The sequence below is a fragment of the Xenopus laevis genome, chromosome 9_10L (assembly GCF_017654675.1).
Source record: "Xenopus laevis strain J_2021 chromosome 9_10L, Xenopus_laevis_v10.1, whole genome shotgun sequence".
Taxonomy (NCBI): domain Eukaryota; kingdom Metazoa; phylum Chordata; class Amphibia; order Anura; family Pipidae; genus Xenopus; species Xenopus laevis.
Window position 1 is genome coordinate 56,608,304 of NC_054387.1, and position 25,216 is coordinate 56,633,519.

At 43.0% G+C, this 25,216-nt stretch overlaps 1 protein-coding gene across 22 annotated transcripts in view; it reads left to right on the plus strand.

The window, feature by feature from the left end:
• clasp1.L (cytoplasmic linker associated protein 1 L homeolog) overlaps positions 1 to 25,216 on the plus strand; it is a 98,139-nt gene that overhangs the window by 32,833 nt on the left and 40,090 nt on the right. For 6 of the 22 annotated variants that reach the window (XM_041575684.1, XM_041575683.1, XM_041575685.1 and 3 more), the window contains 16 exons: positions 7,698 to 7,853; positions 8,563 to 8,639; positions 9,771 to 9,863; positions 12,537 to 12,682; positions 13,727 to 13,862; positions 14,594 to 14,664; positions 15,376 to 15,435; positions 16,232 to 16,309; positions 17,642 to 17,809; positions 17,924 to 17,973; positions 19,026 to 19,190; positions 19,822 to 19,845; positions 21,204 to 21,311; positions 21,735 to 21,761; positions 22,226 to 22,390; positions 24,925 to 25,032. In XM_041575684.1, coding sequence (XP_041431618.1) covers positions 7,698 to 7,853; positions 8,563 to 8,639; positions 9,771 to 9,863; positions 12,537 to 12,682; positions 13,727 to 13,862; positions 14,594 to 14,664; positions 15,376 to 15,435; positions 16,232 to 16,309; positions 17,642 to 17,809; positions 17,924 to 17,973; positions 19,026 to 19,190; positions 19,822 to 19,845; positions 21,204 to 21,311; positions 21,735 to 21,761; positions 22,226 to 22,390; positions 24,925 to 25,032 — 1,632 coding nt within the window. 22 annotated transcript variants of the gene reach the window in all.

Genomic DNA, 25,216 nt, shown 5'->3' on the forward strand with positions numbered 1-25,216 from the left:
GCTGGTGGATGAGTGTAATTGAGCATTAACCCCCCCCCCCCCGTGAGACGGGCCCCCTCTTTTTATAACTGTGTGGTGTGCAATGTGCTGCAGAATTACACCCCCTTATTAATGTCTACTGCTGTCTCATCTGCCTTTCTGTTTAGTGGTTGATATTAAATTGCAAGCTCTGTGGGGGAGGAGTAATATGTAAAATGTGGTGCTCTGCAGAATTGTTACTGCTATTCTGGCAGCTGAGGGGTTAAGGGGCGGTGTGTGTGTTCACGTTATTAAGGTCACATTAAAGGGACAGCTGCTTGTTACTGTGGCATTAGCTGCCCTCCCCCAGCTTTTTTTCCCCCTCTTCACTCCCTGTGTAGACCAACCCCACTGCTTTATCCTCAGCCACTACAGTCCAGGGCAGACGTAAAATCTTGTGTGAACAGTTTGTGGCCCCTTTAAATTGTGTGCCAGGTAACAGATGGAATATGGCTTTTCCTCTGAATCCCTTTCTATAAGACTGCAGCCTTGGCACCTGATATTGGAATTCAACTCCCAGAATCCTGTGCTGCCCAGAGCACCACTGAACATTTTCAGTTTTGGAGTATTGGGCTGAGGTATGCATGCAGAAACTCCATCACCCTTCCTGCCTGTACCAGTAAGCACCGTGTTGGTCTTTTCTTTCCTAGCAATGCAAGGGGACTCACATGCCCTATTGGGGCTTATTCGGCATTTCTCACTTGGTAGAGCAAAGACAGCATTCTTCCATTAGACTTCATGTTATAGGTTATAATGAGATTCATTTGGTGCAACCAACATGGCTGCTCACACAATGGAGGCCCAAACAGAAAGAGGGTTGGTGTGTGCAGAGAGGGGGCTTAGTTCATTCCGATACAATCCCTATGTGGAGAACAGGTTCAGGCTGGGATTTAAAATACTGTAGCAATTTCAAGTACACAGATGCACAAACAACCTCCACTAGCCCAATAACTATTGCCTGTCTGGCATCTTACAGCACATTCACAGATTGCCAGTCTGGGCCTGGAAGTGTGGTCCCCTACTTAGCCCCGTGTTATAACAGCATGTACAGCAGCTCCTTTCACCTCTTGTGGAAAATTCCACATAAAGCTGGGGCAGGTTTGTCGCTGGACCAGCCCTTTCCTGCCCTCGTTTTTATCTCCTGGGGGGAGCATTAACATTCTGTTCATGCATCAGTTCTCACTGTGGCATCAGGTGTGCTGACCAAATTCTCTCTGCTTGTGTGCCACGTGCACTCCTTAATCCCTCCCCCTGCAGTGTTGTTTGAGACAACAATACCCCTCCTGTAATGCGAGGCTGCTCTACACTTTTGTACCCTCAGCAAAATAAAGTGGAAGTGTAGCAATGGCTTAGGAATTGGTGGAAAGTGAATGTGCTTGCTCTCTTGCAGTATTGCCCTTGAGGGTGTTACAGCATCGTTGTCCTTTAGCTTCCTTGAACTCCTGGCAGACTTTTGTGTGACAAGTATGTTAATGAGAACCTGCCCAGGCACAGGGATATTCTACTTCCTGTCTAGCTGAGGATGCTGGGAGCTGCAGAGGAGACTACTGGTTAACTGGCTGACATTCCTGTGTCACCGAGGGCTGTGTTACGGGGCCCAATCCTGGGCACAGCTGCACACAGACTGCTTTGTGAAATTCTGCTCTGAACAACAAACATATTGAGTGCTAACAATGGGCTCTAAGAGGCAGCCAGGAAGCCATTGTTTTTGGGGCCATGTACACAGTCTCCCTCTCCTGCGAAATGCCCTTTAATTGGCAGTAATTTGGCACCAAGTGCCGGACACACACAATGCATGGACTTTGAAAGAGCAGTTACTTGTTTGTGTTCTCAGCTCACCCCCATCAGGTGTTGCTGTTAAATTGGGGGTTATTTGGGGGGCTTGAACAGCGACCCTTAGTGGCCATTAATAACTGTTATTTTCAGAATATGGTTATTTTGTGCCTCATTCCCATGGGCAGTGTTTCTTGTGGGATATTAGCAACTATTGTATCAATTCTAACAGCTGCCTTTAATGAAGTTCAGTTGTGATATGTGGGCTGGCCCGAAACCCACGGGTTCGGGCAGACTCCTGCACCAAATGTTCAGTTTGAGGGCGACTTAGCACTTCTGGCACCTACATTTGTATACTCGAGCTCACCCTGCCCCTTTTGTGACATCACTGATTGGGCGCGGAACTATAAATAGGGGGGCAATAGAGGGCCAGGCTGAACACGGATTGAAAGGGGACGGTCAGGGTCGGGTGCGATACGCACATCACTAAAGCTCCGAGATTCTGCTCAGCAGGTACAAAGATAAATATATCATGTAAATGTATCAATTTAAAACCGCTAAAGAGTCGGCGACCCCCCCCCCTCCCAGAACTGCTTCAGAAGGTGAAAAATTAAACTTTACAGTTCAATATTAGAAAACTGGTCAAATATAAAAAAATATAACGTAGTTGGAAAAAGTTTTTTTATTTCTGGTGAACTAACTGAAATCAACTGAATTGAAAAACATGTTTGAAGGTGAATAACCCCTTTAAGAGGTGCTTCAGAGTAGTGCCAGTATGGAGTTGGTGCTACAGATAACACATTGGCAGTTAGGCCTTGGTGAATGTGACCAAATTAATCTGGATTCTCTTGCCAGTTATTCCTAGAGACTATTCAGAATGTTCCCTTTAATGAAGAAATCCTGGATTTAATTGCAGTGATTCAGCACCCAGGTCTGTGGGGTCATAGCACTTTTGGATAGTGAACCAGTGCCCAGGCCCCTAGATTCCACATATTAGGTACTCGTGCACCATGCAATAATGGGAAGAGGTTAAAGACCTGAGTTTGCCTACTCTGCCAATGTTTTAGGCTGTTGCCCATTAGGGTACCATGGAGTCATGCAGCCTGTGTTGGTGATGTACCGCATATCATTCCCTGATGCCATAAGGTCAAGATACAGCCAACTTTTAACTGTTTTAGTTCAACTGGGTACTTTATCCCTTATAATATGAGTGATACTTCCCTGTATAACTCAGCCTACAGCCTTGTGCCTTTATATGGTCACATAACCCCTCTGTGACTTCTAATATCCTTATAATTTAGAGTAGGGGTACATTTTCCCATATTATAGGTGAGTGCTAACTGAATTCCCTGTATAACTCGTCCTACAGTGCCTTTATGGGCACAATATTTTATGGAAATGCCATCTCCCTTAGACTCCATTTTATCCAACTAATCCACATTTTTAAAATTGATTTCCCTGTTCTCTGTTATAATAAAACAGTAACTTATACTTTGTCCAAACTAAGATAGAATTAACCCTAATTAACCAGCATATTTGGTTTATTTAATGGTTTTATGATTGTCTAGTAGACCTGAGGAATGAAAAATCCAAATAACGGAAAGATCCATTATCCGGATAACCCCAAGTCCCAAGCAGTCTGGATACCAGGTCCCATACCTGTATATATAAATATATACCCATGCTTATCTTTTCCACGCTGTTGTGCCTCCCATCATTTCCAGCTCTTGGCAAGTGATCCCTCCGGGGGCCAATAGAAAGGGCAATCATATGGGAGTGTTGCTCTGGGAAAGGAAGGTGCAGGTGAAACTTATTCTGTATATAGAATCATATGAGAAACTGCAAAACTGTGAGTGAATAAGCTGAGAGTGAGTATAGGATACGGCAGAGCATGGGTGAGTGGATGAAAGTGAGTATGAGTGTAGGAGTGAGGTAGACCAGGAGTGAATGAGGTGAGTGTGAGTGGGACACAGTTACCAGGGAAATGCATTTCAATGTAAGGACAAACTCTGTGTGTAAGCCTGTGCCTGTGCTGTAGGTGCCTAATGGCTGCCAGATGCCTCACTGATACCTATTCTGGTAGCACCTATGCAGTGCTTAGTGTTTCCCGAGGAATAAATCCCATTCCTTATTGATAACTGTGCCTTGTGTGTCACTAACCTGATAATCAGAGCTCATGTTAGCCAGTGGGGGTGCTCTGACTCTGCACAGCAAAGAAGATTCTAGTAGCTCTGACTCTCTAGCTGTACTGGCACATGCTTACCACTTACCCCACATTCCCCAAATGTCTGCCATTACTTTTTTGTGTCATTAATCTGTGCAACCCTCTATCTATTCTGGAACTCTTCCCCTTGGGGGCTCTAAACTCTGGTGGCAGAATATTGAGTTGCACACAAAATACTCCTGCAACTACAGTATGATGGTTGTTATGGCACAACGCTGTCCCAACTAAATGTGCTTGTCTAAAGGGAGGCATCTTGTACTAGTAACCAGTAACTAGTAACCATTCTTTTCCCATAATCTCTGTTCCTATATATTCGGAATTGGATGGGAAGTGATGAAAGCAGAGCAGATAGTAACTCTTCCAACACATTCCCCTGGTCTCTGTCCCTAGTGCTACCAATCACTATTTCTGTAGGGGAAATGAGAGCAGAGCAAGCAGTAGCCCAACATATCCACCTTGTCTATTGTGATTTGTCATTAAGTGATATCACTTCTCTCGGCAGAATCAATAGCTTTATATGCAGGCTTGTCACACCTGGGGTATGGGGGGTATACAGTATACTTTGCTGGGACTGGAGTTACCAGAATGGTATGAGGGATATTGAAAGAGAATCTGAATGTCTAAAACAGTGATCCCCAACCAGTTGCTCATAAGTAACTAGTGTTGCCATCCGGCCGGTATTTTACCGGCCTAGTCGGTAAAACACCAGCCAAGGCCGGGTCCGGTATTACAAATTTACCGGCAATGTAGCTGCCGGTAAATTTGTAACACACCTAAAAAAAAGCCTGTGGCCTGCCTCCAGCCTGCTCTAAACTTACCTTTTTCCTGGGCTTCTTGCCAAATGCGCTGTGTTTGACTCCGCCCCCTCTGACGTCACGACCCGGCCAGCCAATAGCGCGTCATGGCCCGCCCCCCTTAGCATCACGGCCCCGCTGAGGGAGATGTTGCTCAACAAACCATTGGATGTTGCTCCCAGTGGCCGTAAAGCAGGTTCTTATTTTGAATTGAAGACAAGTTTTGGTTGCATAAAAACCATGTGTACTACCAGACAGAGCCTCCTGTTGGTGCCAGTCCACATAGGGGCTACCAAATGGCAGATCAATTATTTTACACCGTCCTGGAACATTTTCATCTGAAAGTGGCGCCCGGGTGACCTTGGTCTAAAGTAACCAGTCTAGCCTCTAGATAACAAAAGTTACTTTTTGAACTGCTGTACAGAAAGGGGATAGATACAGTGAACTGCCTTCCAGCAGGGGTGGTGTAACTAAAGGTGGCTATAGACATAACAATTGCGATCTTTCCTGCAACCATTGTTTGCAAGAAAGATTGTTTTCAATACAATGAAAAATACAAATATACAGAGAAGAATTGACTCCGTAAGCTATTTGTATTTTTTTATTATGGTTGTTGGGGAGGGTGCGCTATATTTAGGCTCTGGTAGGGAGTTAGGATGTGAGTATAAGATGAGGGAGAGCGGATTACAATTCCCTGGGTTCAACAGGGCCGCAATGGTAAGCTGTGTATATATACAAACAAAGTTTGTGTGCAATTTCTGGGTGCAATTGATTCCGGTGGAAGGTGGGGGGAGAGAACACATTGGATATATTCGTGCCATGAATGTGGCTCTGGGATGGGAGGTAGCATGTGTTGGTGCTACCATACCTATAAGACAGTGTGTGACTGTGTGTAGGTGAATAAAAGAGTACACAATGCAGGATACCTGCTCTCTCTTTCTGTAACTGTTTGTGTATGTGAATATGTCTTTGTATGTGTGAATGTGTATATGTCTTTGTGTGTGGGGCAGGTACCTCCCCGGGTAGCAGTGCTGTAGCAGGTTGTTATGGAGCTGCTGGCTCAGCCCATAAGGATGGGGTCCCACTGGGACTGCATTTATTTGTTACAGTGCAATGACAGCTGTTTGAGAATCCTCCAGGGAGAGGAATGGGCGAGTAACACAATATCAAGACGCTCCACGGATCTGACTTCATTTCCCGTCTCCTCTCGCAGTGGCAAAACCTCACCCATGCACATTTCACAGTGTTCCTTGGTGGGATCTGACATTCCCAGCATGTCTGCTGGATCCCTGTCTGCTCAGGGCTGGAATTCCTGCTGCTCTCTTCTCTTGACTCAGTTGGGGAGGAGTAAGGAAGGATGCTGAGAAAGCTCATTTGCCAAAGGATATGCACCCGTAAGATCTACATGCTTCTAATGGCGGCTTGAGATGTTTTTATTCCCCCACCCACCCCCCTTAGTGTTGTGAGGCGCCTGTCGGGGAGTATTTAACATGGAGGGTCGCAGCACCGATTGGAATTGCTTCCTTTGTGAGCGAATGCACTGACATTCCCCCCGGCCGGTTGTATAGGGAGGATTCCCATCACTTGTCTCTTTGCCTTCCCCACCCCCCTCACTGAGGAGCTGCTGCTTCTCTTGCCCTGCTTTGTGTGTTTATCTGCTGGAGAAACACATCTGTCTGTCTATGTATGGCTGGTTGCGTCCATGTGTCTCTGTATCTAGGTGTGTTTGTGCCGGGTGTGATGCTTTCTGTTCCTCCATGTTTCTCTCTGTCTGAGCTGCATCTGTGGGGGCAGGGGCTGCGACACATGGATGAGACATTTGTTACATTGATTCCTATGAGGGATCTCACACAGGCGGTTTTGTTGCACTGCTTGTGGAAATGTCCCCGGGAAATTCCATGCTGATCATGCTATTTAACGGTTGCAGCTTTGTGAAATTGGGCAATTTATGCCATTTTTATGGAATTTTGTAAATGGGAAATGTGTCTGCGCGTCTGGTTGCACTGTCTCCATGTGACAGCAGCCATGTTTTCACAATGGGAGTATTTAGCTGTGAATTCCGTTGAATTTACATACCAATCGGTTTATTCCTCTGACAGGAGGGAGTCAGCATGAGTCACATCTGTCTTTCTGAAAGATTTACTTACCGTTATCAGCCATTGCTAAACTGGCCACATGCATCTTAGTCACGAAATGATGGGAGATATTTAGGGATGGGCGAATTTGACCCGTTTCGTTTTGCCAGAAATTCGCCTTTGTGCCTCTTTTTGTACCCTGAGGAAGTGCCTGGTATAGAGGCACGAAACGTGTAGGATTCGTCTGCACACCCACTGCATGTAAAGCACTGTATGCTGTAATAAAGCCGCATTTCAATACATATAAGGCGTCCTTTGACATCATTCAATCAGCGCTCAGTAGGTGAGTAAAATTGTCTTTCATGATAGAAACTTCGGGTGAGTTGCCGAAATCTCGCAAGAGTTTGCGACCAGCATCGAGACTCTGCGCCGGAGTGGGCTCCGCCATCGGCGCCACAGACTACTGAGAAGTGCTGATAAAATATTAGAGACTGCTGATTGAATGGATGCCATGTGAAGTGCAAGGCCGATAACCTGCCCATTATTGGACACTTATGCCTACATGTAAACAATACACTGTTTGCCCTGGGGCAGTAACCTATGGCAACCATTAAGATTCCCAGTAAATGCTACCACCTCATTGGTTGCTATAGGCTATTGTACCTAGTAAACTTTGTGTATTTTATCACATAACCCTATTAGGCTGCTTATTGGCACCTAAGGGTCTAAATGCCATGTGAATTGCAAGCCCATTAACCTGTCCAATATTAGCAATTGTTTGTGTGTTCACTCTGAAACTGGAATTCTCCGCAGATAAAAACTTTGATGATGAAGATTCTGTTGATGGCAACCGACCCTCATCGGCCAGTTCTTCTGCCTCTTCTAAAGCCCCTCAAACCGCCCGCAGAGGGGTGAGCTTAGGGACTGCCCGCAGGCCAGGACCCTCTAGTGCTGCAGCCAAGACAGGAGGTGAGTGATGAACAAATATCACATTTCTGTGCTGTGTCTTTTATCTGCAGTTAAACTGCAACTTTTAGCCTTTGGGATTCTTGTAGTTCAGCTGGGAAGGTGATCACCGATTGCTGATCATATGTGTTCATTTTTCCCTGTCACCCGGACAGTCCTCCCCTTAGCCAACTGACTCTGTGTAACGAGTATGACTCCTGCCATTTATCCTTCTTATTTCCCATTTTTTGGCACCTGCTAGGGCCTGGCTTCAGGTGCTCTATCCAGTGTCGGTGAACCACACCTTTATGTATAAACTGAGTCACCCAGCTCTGTGGAGATGTCTTTATCTCCTTTAAAACAGAGAGATTTCCTATTAACTAAATCAGATCATTGATTGGCTGGAGTCTGACACTTCATTCTGTATCCCCAGGAAGCATAGTCTATATGGCATTTCCCACATCTTTAGCTGATCGCTGGCCGTGGTGCTGAACTGCTCATTCCCTGGCTGCCAAGATATTAGGACGCAGCCAGTGTGTCTCTCTCTCTCTCTCTGTAAATCATGTACAGCTCAGTGACATGCGCACTCCTGGCAGCTCCTGCTGAAATCAATATCTCTGTGTGTTAAGGGAGGGACTAACCCACATAAGGGCAGACATTTTGGTGCAGTCTCATGCAGATTTCATGCTCCCCCCCCCCCCTTTAATGGTTTCCATGTTTCTCCAAACTGCAGGAACTGCCAAAGAAGGCGCGGGAGCCTTGGATGAGGAGGATTTTATTCGAGCATTTGAAGATGTTCCGAATGTCCAGGTGATTTGGCTCTAAACGTTTCACTGTGATGCTACAGTATCTGCTGCCTCTCACCCCCCCCATCTACTTTCTCTCACCCCCCCCATCTACTTTCTCTCACCCCCCATCTACTTTCTCTCACCCCCCCCCATCTACTTTCTCCCCACCTCTGTACATTCTCACCCCCATACATTTTCTCACTTCCACCCCCCATATACATATATGTCTGCCCCCCTGCATTCTACCAGTCTTACACACAGCTCTGGAGGGTGGAAATTATTCGGGGGGCGTTCTAAAATTATTTGATTTCCCATTACCATGTGTATATCGGCATCTCCCAGCAGGGCCAAGAATCATATGCATCATTACTTAGACAGATATTTAGAGGGAGGGAGTTGGGGTTAATATAATATCCCATTTCTAAATATTGATTTCCTTTGTAAAACATAACTGACATAATTATAACCTTGTGCCCATAATGTACTGTTTCATGAAATAAACTTTCTTATGTTATTGCTCTTACTCAACCACATCTGCTGGACACAACTCAGCCCTGCTGTTTGTCAGCTGCTCATTTCTAGTTTGTGATTGGTGCTGGGAAATGACTGACTGCCACCTACTCCATCAGTCTAACAGTCCCCATGGTACACTATAGAGTGATATCAGCAGCCATTGGTTGTAACAGGGGAACAAAGCTGTGGGAGGAGGAGTCAGGGGATTAAAGCCGTGGGAAGAGGAATCAGTTGGGCATTTTATATCCGCAGAATCCTTTTATTTAGAAAGAGGGAGCAGATATCAGTTAGTGACTTCCCTAATCTAACAGTTTCCCCTTCTACAACCAGTTACCTCTGCTGTCAGGCTTGGGCTCACAGCATGATGGAGGTGTTTGCAGCAGGAGATTAAATGCTTTGCTTATTATACCAAAGTTCATTTGATTGGCTTGAGGGAGGGCATTTCTGGCTAAACAGAGTATTGATTGTTGTGTCCCTCAGCTAGAGAGTAGCCCCATGGGAAACTGCTAACTGCTCTGGTACCTTTCCATTATGTCCATTATCACGTCCTTGCCCTTTAGCTTTAGATAGGCCTTAACTCATGTTGGGTCTCTCTGCTTTGGTACCATATTGCACTAACACCCTTGCCCTCTCAATTCAGATATATTCAAGCAGAGACCTGGAGGAGTCCTTGAACAAGATCCGAGAAATCCTCTCTGATGACAAACATGACTGGGAGCAGCGGATCACTGCTGTAAGTGCACCTCATCCTTTCCATATATCATGCAAGTGTTGGCATCCTCACAGTTTTATTATGGAATGTTGCAGGAGGGAGCTGGGAGTTGTTAGGAAGGCACAAAAGGATATATTAAGGTCTTGAATAGTCTGCTTCTTCTGCCGGTTTCAGAAATGTCTGTTCTCCTTCAGACTTGCAATCGATATTTGTCAGAATTGTAGAGGAAACCAGCGCTCGTAGCACGAAGTTTTGGACAAGGGGAGAATGACAAAAATAGTAATATAGTGTAGTACTTCTTATGGTATGACACACCGCTTAGTGCATAGGCAAAACTGAAATCTTATATAGGTGCCTTTAACCCTCTACTCATCCACACTGTGCACTTTCTGCAACGCCACTTCCCAGCATGCGGTGTGTGAAGAATCAATGGTGGGGTACTTACAAACGTTTAAACGGAATAATTGCGTTATAATAATACTTCAATGGGTCGATGGTCTAACCTTTCCAGGTCCTATGGTTCTATAAAGAGGTACTCGACATAGTGTAAAACCGTAAAGAAAATTTATTTGGTCACAGAACTATTAAAATTGCACTCACAATGTTCTTAGTAAAATACGCATAAATAGTTAAAAGTCACCGTCTCTCTGGTTCCCTGGGTCTCACATGCGGTTTGTAAGGATGATATTTAGCCGGCGTCTTCCCGCCTCGTGTTCCCTGGGCTCCTACTGATGACGTATCTGCCCGACGCGTTTCGTCTCATACGACTTTCTCAAGGGCTTCCCCTTGAGAAAGTCATGTCGAGTACCTCTTTATAGAACCATAGGACCTGGAAAGGTTAGACCATCGACCCATTGAAGTATTATTATAACGCAATTATTCCGTTTAAACGTTTGTAAGTACCCCACCATTGATTCTTCACACACCGCATGCTGGGAAGTGGCGTTGCAGAAAGTGCACAGTGTGGATGAGTAGAGGGTTAAAGGCACCTATATAAGATTTCAGTTTTGCCTATGCACTAAGCGGTGTGTCATACCATAAGAAGTACTACACTATATTACTATTTTTGTCATTCTCCCCTTGTCCAAAACTTCGTGCTACGAGCGCTGGTTTCCTCTACAATTCTGACAAATATCAGTTGTTAGGAAGGAGCAGGATAGATTTTTCTGAGGCTATGTGGTTTAAGGGAATGTTTGAAGGCAGGTAACAAGGGGCAAAGTGTTGGGGAGCTGAAAAGTGAGTTACATAGTTAGTTACATAGTTACATAGTTAAATTGGGTTGAAAAAAGACAAAGTCCATCAAGTTCAACCCCTCCAAATGAAAACCCAGCATCCATACACACACCCATCCCTACTTTTAATTAAAATTCTATATACCCATACCTATATTAACTATAGAGTTTAGTATCACAATAGCCTTTAATATTATGTCTGTCCAAAAAATCATCCAAGCCATTCTTAAAGGCATTAACTGAATCAGCCATCACAACATCACCCGGCAGTGCATTCCACAACCTCACTGTCCTGACTGTGAAGAACCCCCTACGTTGCTTCAAATGAAAGTTCTTTTCTTCTAGTCTAAAGGGGTGGCCTCTGGTACGGTGATCCACTTTATGGGTAAAAAGGTCCCCTGCCATTTGTCTATAATGTCCTCTAATGTACTTGTAAAGTGTAATCATGTCCCCTCGCAAGCGCCTTTTTTCCAGAGAAAACAACCCCAACCTTGACAGTCTACCCTCATAATTTAAGTCTTCCGTCCCTCTAACCAATTTAGTTGCACGTCTCTGCACTCTCTCCAGCTCATTTATATCCCTCTTAAGGACTGGAGTCCAAAACTGAACTGCATACTCCAGATGAGGCCTTACCAGGGACCTATAAAGAGGCATAATTATGTTTTCATCCCTTGAGTTAATGCCCTTTTTTATGCAAGACAGAACTTTATTTGCTTTAGTAGCCACAGAATGACACTGCCCAGAATTAGACAACGTGTTATCTACAAAGACCCCTAGATCCTTTTCATTTAAGGAAACTCCCAACACATTGCCATTTAGTGTATAACTTGCATTTATATTATTTTTGCCAAAGTGCATAACCTTGCATTTATCAACATTGAACCTCATTTTCCAGTTTGCTGCCCAGTTTTCCAGTTTAGACAGATCACTTTGCAAAGTGGCAGCATCCTGCATGGAACCTATAGTTCTGCACAATTTAGTATCATCTGCAAAAATAGAAACAGTACTTTCAATGCCCACCTCCAGGTCATTAATAAACAAGTTGAAAAGCAAGGGACCTAGTACAGAGCCCTGCGGTACTCCACTAACAACACTGGTCCAATTAGAAAATGTTCCATTTACCACCACTCTTTGTAGTCTATCTTTTAGCCAGTTCGCTATCCAGGTACAAATACTATGTTCCAGGCCAACATTCCTTAATTTAACCAGTAACCTTTTGTGTGGCACTGTATCAAATGCTTTAGCAAAGTCTAAGTAAATCACATCCACTGCCACGAGTTCACAAGCTGGAGGTGAACGTTGGAGAAGTTTGTTAGAGAGGATTGTGGGAGGTGTAAAGGGAGCAACTGAGGAATGATTTGTGAGCTAAAAGTTGTGATTACAGTTAATGGTTTTATTTGGCTTCAGTTTTTTAGGTTTAGTTTTGGCTTTTAACTGGATTTTATGTATTTCATCTTTTCAGCTGAAGAAGATCCGATCTTTGCTTTTGGCGGGGGCGGCAGAATATGATAATTTCTTCCAGCAGCTCCGTCTGCTTGATGGAGCCTTTAAACTCTCTGCCAAGGACTTGCGTTCTCAGGTTGTACGGGAGGCTTGTATCACTCTGGGGTAGGTGGAGTTCACTCATTATATATAGTAGTGGATTTGGTGCATACCTAATAAATAAATATAAATATATATATATATATATATATATATATATATATATATATATATATATATATATATAAAATAAATATATATATATATATATATATATATATATATATATATATATAAATAAATATATATATATATATATATATATATATATATATATATATATATATATAAAATAAATATATATATATATATATAAATAAATATATATATATATATATATATATATATATATATATATAAATAAATATATATATATATATATATATATATATATATATATATATATATATAAAAAATAAATTTGGGTGCATGAGACATGGTTAAACGATATACAATTTCAACTTTCTCAGCACTCCAAAAACATTAAGTGGCATGAATGCATGTTAAGAAAAAAAGGGAAATACTAGCTATACAGGCAAAGAGGTGAATTACCTGCATCCAAGTGAAATAGTTTGTACAAGCATGCATAAGCCATCGTGCCCCGTCAAGGCAGTGTCCATTGTGTCAGTCCTAAACTAGTTTAAAAGCGATGTATCCACATCTGCTACTTAACCCTCTCAAATACTGAGCTGTTGGACAGCCCTTAAAGGGGCGGAAATAAAGGGAGAGCTAACATTAAAAGGAGAAACCACCTCCATGTGTGTGTGCTTATTCAAGCAAAAGCAGCAATAAGATGTAGACTCACAGGGGCTCTGTAAGACCGCTAAAACAGATAGCACATGGGGCAATTTGATCTTAAAAACCCTGGTTATACACCCCCCTTATAAACCTTTGTTCCTCAGGTTAGCAGATTCATTTAAAGCACAGGTGCTTCATTTAAAGCACAGGTTAATAATCCATTAACATCTGGTGACCCAGGGTTAAGAAGCAAATATTTTGGATGCTGCCAGTCTGGGGTGGTCGGTGGGGCCTCGGGATATTCCAAACTTATCTCTCATTACTGATAATGAAACTGTAACACTCATTTCTGATGACATTTTCCCCCACCAGACACTTATCCTCAGTTCTGGGGAATAAATTTGACCATGGTGCAGAAGCAATCATGCCAACGGTCTTCAATCTGGTCCCCAACAGTGCCAAAATCATGGCCACCTCTGGCATTGTAGCCATCCGGCTAATCATACGTGTAAGTACTTGGGCATTCTCATATATGTAACTAGACATAAGAAATATTACTGGGGTTATCTACACATGTCCAAAAACCATCAGACACCAGATCAGTGAGATGTATGTTTGACTTGGTAACTATAGGTCACTAGACCAGTGAGACATGTATGTTGGTTGGTTGCTATAGAAAACTAGACACATTAGGGAATGGTTGCTATAGATTATTAAATCAGTGAGCTATAACGGGGATGGTTGCTATAGATTATTAAATCAGTGAGCTATAACGGGGATGGTTGCTATAGATTATTAAATCAGTGGGCTATAACTGGGATGGTTGCTATAGATTATTAAATCAATGAGCTATAAAGGGGATGGTTGCTATAGATTATGCTATAGATTATTAGATTATTGGATATAACTTGAGGTTTGTTCTTTTAGGCTACTTGACCAGTTAGAAATAACTGGAGGTTAGTTACTATACGTTATTAGACCAGTGAGATCTAACTGGGTTGATTGCTATAGATTAGTAGACAAGTGAAATATAACTGGTTGCTATAGGTTACTAGACCAGTGAGATAGAACTGGAGGTTGGTTGCTATGTTGGTAGCGCAGTGCTGACTTTACAAGATAGCCACTAACACAGAGAAATGTTCTTTGTGTTGGTGAACCTTTTTCTTGGGTGACTCTTCTTCTGTATTTGTGTGTCTTCAGTGTGTAGTATCTAACACTGACCCTGGTCTTTCTCCGCAGCATACACACGTCCCAAGGTTGATCCCCATCATCACCAGTAACTGCACCTCCAAGTCTGTCGCTGTCAGAAGGTTTGTAATTTTCTATTATTTGCCCCATGTGAGACCTGTGGGTACTCACACACAGCCCGGTCTGTGTTCCAGTGTCTCTATAGCATTTTGTTCTGCTTGGAGCAAATAGAAATGGTTTACAGTTCACATTATGTTGTTGCTTGTTCCAAAGCCAATTGCTATTGGTCATTATATAGATATATTTTTTGGGCTGTCTGGATTCAGATTTCAGATTTCTGCCTGGTTGCTAGGACCCCATGACTTTAGCAATCAGACAGGTGTTATATTGATGACCGGAGGGGTATATTAAAAAGCTCAATAACATTCTCTAATATTGTGTCCAATGGAATTGGGGGAAGAAGGGGCAAATGATAGGGGTAATGGGGCAAATGTCGGTAGTGCATGCACATGCATTGGGATTGAGAATATAAGGTAGAAAGAGTGAAGAGAGGGGTGGGTTAATGGACACTGATTCAATGAGAGTAATAGTTTAAAATTTAAAGAGACAGTACCATAACAAATGAGTGTAATATTCTATTCTGAGATAACATTGATACCCCTACTCTGTGGCTGCTAAAAGGGCTGGAGCGCTCTACTTTGGACCACAGACTTCAATGTTTCTCTAACAGCACTTTTGTAAGCAAGACCCATTATTCATACTCTAAATCTACAGAGCAAATCTTCCATTTACATGTTGCCTGACTTCATTGTGTATGTTTGTGTCCCCTGCAGACGCTGCTACGATTTTTTGGATCTGCTTCTCCAAGAATGGCAAACTCACTCACTCGAAAGGTGAGCACAAAGCTGCTGTATTTAGCCTACGTTCAAGGTCTGGGAATATAAGTAATATAGGTCCTGTTTATATCTCGTGTAAAGGAAATGCGACTAGATTAAAATGCTTATCTATGTTTGTTAATGAATGGGAGCTACCTAACTGCTGAAGTAAATCCATAAAGTACTGGCAGAAAGGAGACTTGTTGCCTGCATTTGAATTTGTGCAAGTGTCACCAACAAATCTCAACAAATCTCGCAAGGTAACATGTCTATTGTTTAGAAATAAACAGGGAACTTTTTTTTTTTTTTTTACTTGGGTCATTATGTATTAATCTCTGGTGTATAGGTGTTGGAACTGAATCTTCTAGGCTAGGGAATGGTCTGGGCACACAAAAAGTTTTACCCTCATACTGTACTGTCTGAGAGAAACAATATGGCTCCTCCCACCCATAATATACAGAGGAGTGTTCTGGGCTCACTCTACTGGATGGCCCCATAATATACAGAATTAAAAGAAACAAGAGTAGCTGGAACATGTCTTGTACCTATGCTGTGCAGAGTGGCTGCGGGAGAGGCCATGCTGTTTGGCAGGATTATAAAAGTGGCTTTGTTGACCTTGTTAGTTACTATCACAACCAGCCATTGAGTTCCTAGGAATGCCATTTCCTTGTTTGTCTCCCTTCTTTGGGCTTTATTAACGGGGTGAATTAGTGGCTCAGAGCTCTCCTTGATTGGCAGTACTGTGGGTGGGGGTAACAAGGGAGTCATGGAGCGAGTGAGGATCTGGGCTTTATGTGACTCCTTTCCCCTCCAGGCACGTATCTGTGTTAGCAGAGACCATCAAAAAGGGGATTCATGATGCGGATTCAGAAGCAAAGATCGTCGCAAGAAAGTAAGTAGTCCTAGCTCCATACAGTGTTATTGCTCCAGTCTTTCCCTCTGACTCTTGCTGTGTTGGGCACTCTACAGTCTCTTTATTCTATTGCATGAGGTTTGAGGTGTGAAGGAACGGCAGTAAGGAGGAAAGCTGACAAGCTATCGCTCAATTGCCCAGGGTATACTTCACCTTGTGTTAGACATGGGTCCTCTCTGATGTACTTCCTGCTATCTTTTTCGGTATCCAAAGCCGGCGCTGATCCTACGGGGCAGTGGGTATAGAGGCTAGGCCCTTCCAGTAGAATTAACTAGCGAGTTTCATAATGTGACTAGACTGGCACCCTCTTTCTGCATCTCTGTAGTCCTTAACTGAGCTGCCATGGCTCTAACTCTCACTGCTGCATTTTTTACTCTCTGCACTATGGAACTACAACTCCCAGCATCCTCCTGGCAGCAGTTGCTTGTTTTTAATTAAATCCTATGGCAGTTAAAGCACATAAGTCCAACTGTTCTATTTCAACAGATCCACCAGCTGCTTCACCTGTACAGTTCTCATTTGTCTCCCTCTCGCATGCCCCCCATATCTGTGTTAGTTCTTTCTTCATGTGTCCTAGAGATAGAAAACCAGTTGCCGGGCAGATTTTCGGCAGGGAGACGGAGTGGGCCCTGGTTGAAGACTTGTTAGGAATAACAATTAGGGAATTTATGTAAGGTCTAAGAATTGGGGGGGGGGGGGGGGGCTTGCTGGAAACAGCTGGTAGGGATTAGGGTGGGAAATAAAATTGTGGCACAGATATAAAAGCTCTACTATGTCATACACCATACTTATTTCCCATTAGTTATTGTATAATTAACAACTTGAGTCATTATAGGAATTCATATTTTGCAAGTTGTGTTTTGATTTTGATCTGATCCAGAATATTCTGCTGTTGGGTTTGATTATTTATTTCCCTTCCCTAAACCTGAAACCCCCTTGGAAAGAGGTTGAGGGAAGAGCTGCAGAGACTGCAGAACATTGTGAGTCAGCAGCAGGGAGAGTGCTCTGCACCAAAGCTCATTATGACTCCTGCCTCCATCCATCCCTGCCCCTTTGTTTTTCTGGCACCTGCTGGTCAGTTGGGGCAAATGTTTAAACAAAAGACAAATCTACATCCACCAATGATATATTAATGCTCTGAGTGTGTTCCCTTCATTAGGTACTGAGACATATAGTGATGTTAGAAGTGACATAGAATGCTCCCCTTATAGACCGAAAGCTTTGTAGAGCAGGGCCCAGCTTCGCTCTTTTGCGTCCCGTTTCACAAATGCATTTGTCTGTGACTTAGTTCTGCTTTAATCTCATGTGCAGGTGCTACTGGGGGTTCCACAGTCATTTCAGTAAGGAGGCAGAGCACTTGTTCCATACACTGGAGTCTTCCTACCAGAAAGCCCTGCAGTCTCATCTGAAGAACTCTGACAGTATCGTCTCTTTGCCCCAGTCTGACCGATCCTCCTCCAGTTCCCAGGAGAGCCTCAAGTAAGTGGGTTAGAGAGGCAAGAATGCTGGGAATGTCAGACCCCACACACCTAGAAATCTGAATATAACTTGCTGGTCATGTATAACCTGTGTAATTCTGTTTCTGGTCCACAGCCGACCACTTTCGACTAAAAGAAGCCCCACAGGCAGCACTGTGTCTAGAGGTGAGTCCCACCCTGTGGAGCAAGCTCTTGGCTTCCCACTAACCTGTGTTCCCCCAAACTATTGAATATGAGACTGACGCGATACATATTAGTGGACAGAGAATCAAAATAAGGCCAGCAGGGGTCGATTGGCATTTAGAGAGAATTACCCTGAAGCCATTATGTTCAATCCTTTCAGGCCTTCAAATTTGCCACCAGCAACTCCCCATATCCTTAGCTTGGCAGGCCATCATTTGTGTTTGAGTGGCACTGTGGGCATATCTGCTTATATATTACTGCCAGACCTGAGCCGCATGAATTACTCTCACATATTACTCACATTGGCAGCACCTGGTGGTTCAGTGGATGTTAGATGCTGTACATAATATACTTTTCCAACTTATTAGCCAAACCAAACCCTTTTTTTGTAATCAACTTGGTGGCACTTAGTCAACTTTTTAGAAGATCACTCAGGAATTTGTTATAAGTAATATTATTAGTAGGGCATTTACAGTTTTTGAACAGGAGGTCCCTTTATTGGATAGAGGTAGTTACTGCATTGAGCTATGAGAAACAATGTGGCCCTCAGCATGTGTGTATACACTGTGCATAGTGGTGCAATTTAGCACTGGATAAGTGACAATGGCATTGCTGATGCTATTGTAGTAATTGTAGTGTGAGAGAATAAACTTCACAAAGGATTTAAAGGAGCAGTAACATAAAAGATTTTTTTTAAAAATTTGTTAGTATACATCGAAAAAAATAAAATGTAAAAAGTCTTTATTAAGAAATAACTTGCCGAAAGTCCGCTTGTGCTCCTCTTCAGAAAGCAATCGGCGATCCATCATGCGGCGCTCGATTTCTCCTCCTTGCCACACGATGGTTTGTGCCGTGTTGGCTTTCTAAAGAGGAGTGCAAGCTGAGTTTCGGTAAGTTATTTCTTAATAAAGACTTTGCGATTTTAAAGTTTATTTTGTTTTGGTGTTTTTTTTCCGATGTATACCAACAAATTTTTTTTTGATGTTACTGGTCCTTTAAAGGATCCACCTCTGACTTCTCCTTTTATGTCATAGCATCGTCAGCTACTTCCAAATCCACCCCCGGGTCCCTGCAGCGCTCTCGTAGTGACATTGATGTGAACGCAGCGGCCACTTCTAAATCTAAGGCAGCATCAGGAGCCTCCACTGCTCCATTCATTTCTGTTGCCGCACTGCCACCTGGATCCTATGCGTCACTGGGTAAGAGACCTTTTTTAGCCTACAGATAACATGCTTTGTGCTATGAGAGGAGGCACCATCACCTTGTGCCTGTGCCATGTGTAGGGACAATGGGGAGGGAAGAAAATTACAGGATTTGCACAGATAGTGGGGACACCATCAACATTTATAATGATTGGGATTGCTCTAGCAACTCAGTGTGGAATCCCCAACAATCTAATTTTGTGTACACTTTTCTGACCCATTAAAAATGCCCAGATTATTGGTACCTGGTGGACTTCAGTGCTATCTGCTGCCTTATGTGTCATATTGCAGACACATTGGGGCCTAAATATTCTTTGCCATGATATCTGTATCTAACCCCCGCCCAGCATGTCATTGTAAGATCCAGTATCCCAACACAGTATAAGACATTGGATACTCTGTGAGCACAACAGGGACATTAAATACCCTTCAGTACATACTAACATGGGGAGGACCACATCTGGGGAGCCCCTACTGTAAGTGCATATTAGCCATTGAGAAGCCAAGTTTTTTTCCTCTTCATTCTTTCTGACCAATCTGTAACCTTTCCAGCTGCCTCCTGACACTCACTAATTCTCCCTACTGTTCCTTTTCCCTATTTTTATTTCTATGTTAATTTTGCCTAAAGATGGTACCACATCTAAATCGGATGGTAAGCAGTTTGTGTGGCGGAGGTCTTGTCCCTCTGTGTATCTGGAACCCACAAGGGCATCTCTAGTAATCATTGTGCTTCCCGGTGACCTGCATGTTGTTGTGCTCTTGGACCCCTCATCATGTCTGTATGTATGATGCATCCAGTTCCATGCCAGAGTTACTTGGCATCCGCTTTATGCTGTGATTCCTGAGGTGTCGCATCTACACGCTGTAGATTGATGTGCACTGTGCATTGGATCCTCTGTGCTTCTGCCTTGTAACTCTTTATACTCACATTTATTTAAGAGAGCCTTCCATTTCAAATTAAGAGATTGTACTACGTTAGTTATGGGGGCAGCCAAGCTGAATGCTTGTATCATCCAGAGACACAAAGGCCCAATATAACTCTCTCCCCATAGAGCCATATGTGATACCTTGCTTGTTTTATATTCACCTTTCACAAGGGAATTAGGTTAAACCAAACTGCTGTGAGCCATGTCTGCTGTGGGGTAACTGGGTGCATGTGCCATTACTTACCATAAGGGTATCATTTGTCATTTTCTATATGATTTCTGCCATTGTGATAAGGGCTGAATACTGAAGGGCATAGGTGGCACAGTGGTGAGCATTGATACCTTGCACCCCTGCACTTGGGTTCCATTCTAGCCAGTAAACTCAGTGTCTGCATGTTTCACCACGTTTCTGTGGGATTCCTCTTTTTGCCCAGATTCCTTCTCCTGCTCATACTTTGAGGTTCATTGGTTTCTCAATATATGTGCCCCTCTTAGTGTATGATAGAGAGATTAGATCGTAAGCTCCTCTGGAGCAGACTAAACATTCTATCTCATCGGGATATAATATATAAGCGACCTTGGAAGTTGAATGCAAGTGCAGTACAGAATTGTGTGTTTAAAGATAAATGATCTGATTTGGAGCAAGGGAAGGTCACAACTGTAAATGCACACTCCACTGAGCACTAACCTCAGTGCTTGTGTAGGTGGAAGTTTGGTCGAGCTGTGCTTGGATCAGGTTTATTCTCAGATCAGTTTTTTTTCATTCCCATTTAATCAGTCCTTGTCCCTGTGATTGTGTTTAGAAACTGTTGTGATGTATTCTACCGGGGCGTTTGCAACCAGCAGGGTGCAATCTATTGCAACAGTGCAGTGATGTTTAAATTGCAGCTCCTATTGCGCCCATCTAGCAGTTAATTATCACTGCATGAATGCATCATGTATGAATAGATGAAATCATAATTTTCCAAAAAAAAAATTTGTGCGTATAAAGAGCCCTCAAACCTTTCTGATACAAGGAAAAAAGTTGTGTTGCTGCATAATGAGGAGGAGCTGAATTTTAACCCTTTCTGTTTTTCTGGATTAGGCCGTATTCGCACTAGAAGGCAGAGTTCCGGCAGCACCACCAGCACGGCCTCTACCCCAGCAGACACCCGTGGACGCAGCCGAGCCAAAGTCGTGTCACAGTCACAGCGTAAGTAATCCAATCTCTATGCTGTGCGTCACCTTCTAAAATCTATAGCAGAGTAGCAATTGTTGCTTGGGGATGTTGCAAAAGGAAGTTCAGCTTTTAACTACACAGCCGCAATTTGCAATCACTCTTTCTTTGTTTTATTTTATAATTTAAACTGCTGAAGGATATATGAATTATAAATCTGGTTGTCTGGGTTACTGACCAGAGCACCAAGGTTCACTTTTGGAAAATAAAAAGAAAAGAATACCTTCTGCAATCAAACGTAACTGTAAAGCTGGACTTGCCTTTTAAAGCCTAGTTCCTCTGTGCTTTTTGCCACTTCCTGTGCTCAGAGACTAACCAGCTTTGCATGTTGATCGTTCTTTCTTTGGCATGTTTCTTTAATCCTGTTCTGCTGTCCTTTACTTTGCTGTCATGATAAAGGATCCAGATCGGCAAATCCTGCCAGTGGTAAGAGTCTCTTGTATTCCGTTCTCTGTGTATATGTACTGTCACCCCCTTACTGTACTGTCTTGTCGACTCTTAGCACCTCTGCATATCCTTGGTAATGCTCTCCTCCATGCCAGACTCGAAGTCCTTTAGCTGATGATCAGTTTTACTTTAGCTGATGAGGTGTTCTCTTACCTCGACAAAACACAACTGGGTTCATGCTAGAGTCTTTCCATGCTTGGTCTGGATTGGCTTGACCCATCTAGTGATGCAAGACTCAATGCAAGGCTGATTGTTGATCACTATGTTGGCACTTGCTAATTTATTATTATTTGGTATGGCTTTCCCTCTGCCAATTTTCTGCTATGTGTTCCAATATGATGCATGGCTTTTCTGCCATTTTGGCACTGCCACACTCTGTATCGGTATCACTTTTTCCATATTCCACCCAATAAACCTCTCAATTGTTCTTTTTGCGTTTGCAGCTGGAAGCCGGTCCAACTCGCCAGGAAAGCTCCTGGGGAGTAGCTATGGTGGGATAGCGACTGGCCCACAGAGGGTCCCCCAGATGCCCTCCTCTGAAAAGAGAAGCAGGATCCCCCGGAGCCAGGGGTGCAGCAGGGAGACCAGCCCAAGCAGGATTGGCTTAGGTAAGGAGATAATGTGTCACAGGTCTCTCCTTTCTCATGCTCAGGCAACATTACTGTACAGGGAGCAAAATCACTTCATGCAGGAAAGTGGGGACAATCTGTGCATGAGCAACTGGGATATTGTGTGTCTTACCACAGTGAAAGGACTTCATTCAGATTCAGCACAATTGAAAAAATGAAAATGTAATACAAGCTTCATCATACTGAAATAAAGACCTTTATAAATATAATCAGTTAATGATTCTGACCCATTCCTGAAATAACGATACTCTCCCCATCTTAGCATCTCTATTCATGCAGAATTTGGTAGTCTGGTTTTGAATGACTATTAGGTCTATAACAGCCTTTGGGGGGAGCTCCTTTTGCCTAAAAGATATAGTAGAGCTCACTCTCTGAAAATTACTAGAAATACTCACTCTCTATATGCAGGATTTATGCAAAAATCAGTTCGTTTGTTAGATTGTGTTTATGCTCTCTCCCTTAAGATAAATTGGACCTAATTGTCAAGCAAAAACTCCTGCAAGAAGACATAATGAAAGAAAAACAAATGCTGAGGGACGGATAGCGAAGATAAACTTGATTATTTCTGAATGTGCAGAATTTTTAATTGATTATATTTAGAAAGTTTCTTATTTCAGAAGTTCCCCTTTAAAGGGAAGTCTAAAATATGAAACATGTATTCATGGTGCTCCTCTGGGCATTTTTACAATATACATTAGGGATGCACCGAATCCAGGATTCGGTTCGGCTTTTGTCAGCAGGATTCGGATTCGGCCGAATCCTTCTGCCCGGCCGATCCAAATCCTAATTTGCATATGCAAATTAGGGGCGGTGAGGGAAATTGCATGACTTTTTGTCACATAACAAGGAAGTAAAAAATGTTTCCCATTCCCACCCCTAATTTACATATGCAAATTCGGATTTGGTTGGGTATTCGGCCGAATCTTTCACAAAGGATTCGGCCGAATCCAAAATAGTGGATCCGGTGCATCCCTAATAAACATTCATTTTCTGTATAGTGGGGTCTGAAACAGTGGAAGTTTTATACTGCTAGGCAGGCTTTGCTCAACAGTTCTCTGAAGGCCCAGAATGTTATTGACTCTGCCTTATGCACTTTCGTGGATTCAGTTAACCCTAGGGTTGCTAATATTGCTAATATCATATTAGCTAAATTGCTAATATCACAGAAACTATTCAAAATAGGAAATGAATGTAAATTGCAAAAGTGCTCAGACATGCCCCGATAAACTTTATATCAATTTAAAGGGGAACTATCGCGAAAATGAAAATTTAGTATAATCATACTGAAATAAGACCCTTTCTAAATACAATCAATTACAAATCGTGTACTGTTTCTGATATAATCAAGTTTATCTTCACTATCCCTCTCTCCGCATCTGTTTCTCTTCATTCTCTCTTCATGCTGGAGTTGGGTGTCAGATATTCAATATATCTTATAGGGAGGGCTCCTTTTGCCTAGAAGATGTATTAGGGCTCACTCTATTAAAATCACCAGAAATCCTTTCTCTCTACATGCAGGATTTGTGCAAAAGGCGGTTAATTTGTTTTGTACTGGCATCAGTTATTTGAGTGAGCTCTAATACATCTGCTCGGAAAGGAAGCCCCCGTATAAGATGTAATGGATCTAACTGTCAATGAATATCTGACACCCAACTGCTGCATGAAGACAGAATGAAGAGAAACAGATGCTGAGAGAGGGATAGTGAGGATAAACTTGATTATTTCAGAAATTATGCAGAATTTTTAATTGATTGTATTTAGAAAGTTTCTTATTTCAGTGTGATGAAGCTTCTATTACATTTCATTTTCGCAAGTGTTCCCCTAACTAGGGGGGGAGGGGGGGCATATGTCATGATATCTATGTTTGAGGGCGGTATGAGGTATTGCTCACCTTGAGGGGTGTTGTAAGGATTTCTTTGTATAGCATCAGCAGTTTCATTGCCTAATGTACATATTTTTAAAGGTGCAGTGACTGAAAGATTGTGAGTTTTGAATATACCATGTGTATGAGAGGGAAACGCTTATTTTACTGTTTGTAGATGTTATAAATGCTGTGTATATACAATGTTATGTGACCTGTATTCTCTAAGAGAATTGGAATAGAAGGCCTTTTTATAAACTAATTGTGTTACCAAGTAATGTACTAATTTTTTTACTCCCTATAAGTAATACATAACGTACAGAGGAGCAGCCTGTTTGTGGGGGGGACACATGACTGCAAACAGAGGAGCAGCCAGTTTGGGGTTTCACATGACAATCTGTATGTGCACTTATATTAAAGCAATAACGGGGAATAACGGTGTCTTGTCTGGTGGGCCGCGGGTTATTGTTTATGGGGAGGGGAGGGTGTAATTAGGTGCTCTGCATGCCTTTGCTTCCTATTCATACTTGGGTGGTAGAACCTGCCCTGCTAACACTATTAACCTTCTTGGCTGCTTGGGGGGAGCTGTATCCTATTCTTCTTCTATGAAATGTGTTGTATTAACCTGCTGACTCTCCACACCACATGCTAGCAAGGAGCAGCCGTATCCCCCGACCCAGCATGAGTCAGGGGTGCAGCCGCGATACCAGCCGGGAAAGCAGCCGCGATACCAGTCCTGCCCGGGGCTTTGCTCCTCTGGGTGAGTACAGATAGGAAATCCACATCGGCTTCACCTATTCCCTAAATATTCTCTTGCAGGAGAAACAGCCACATTCTCTCCATAGCTTCAAGGGTTCTCATTGCATTGCATGTCCATGTGTTTGCATGGCTGCGCCACTACCTCCTGCAACTAATGCATTTAGGAGCCCTGATTGGCTCACTGC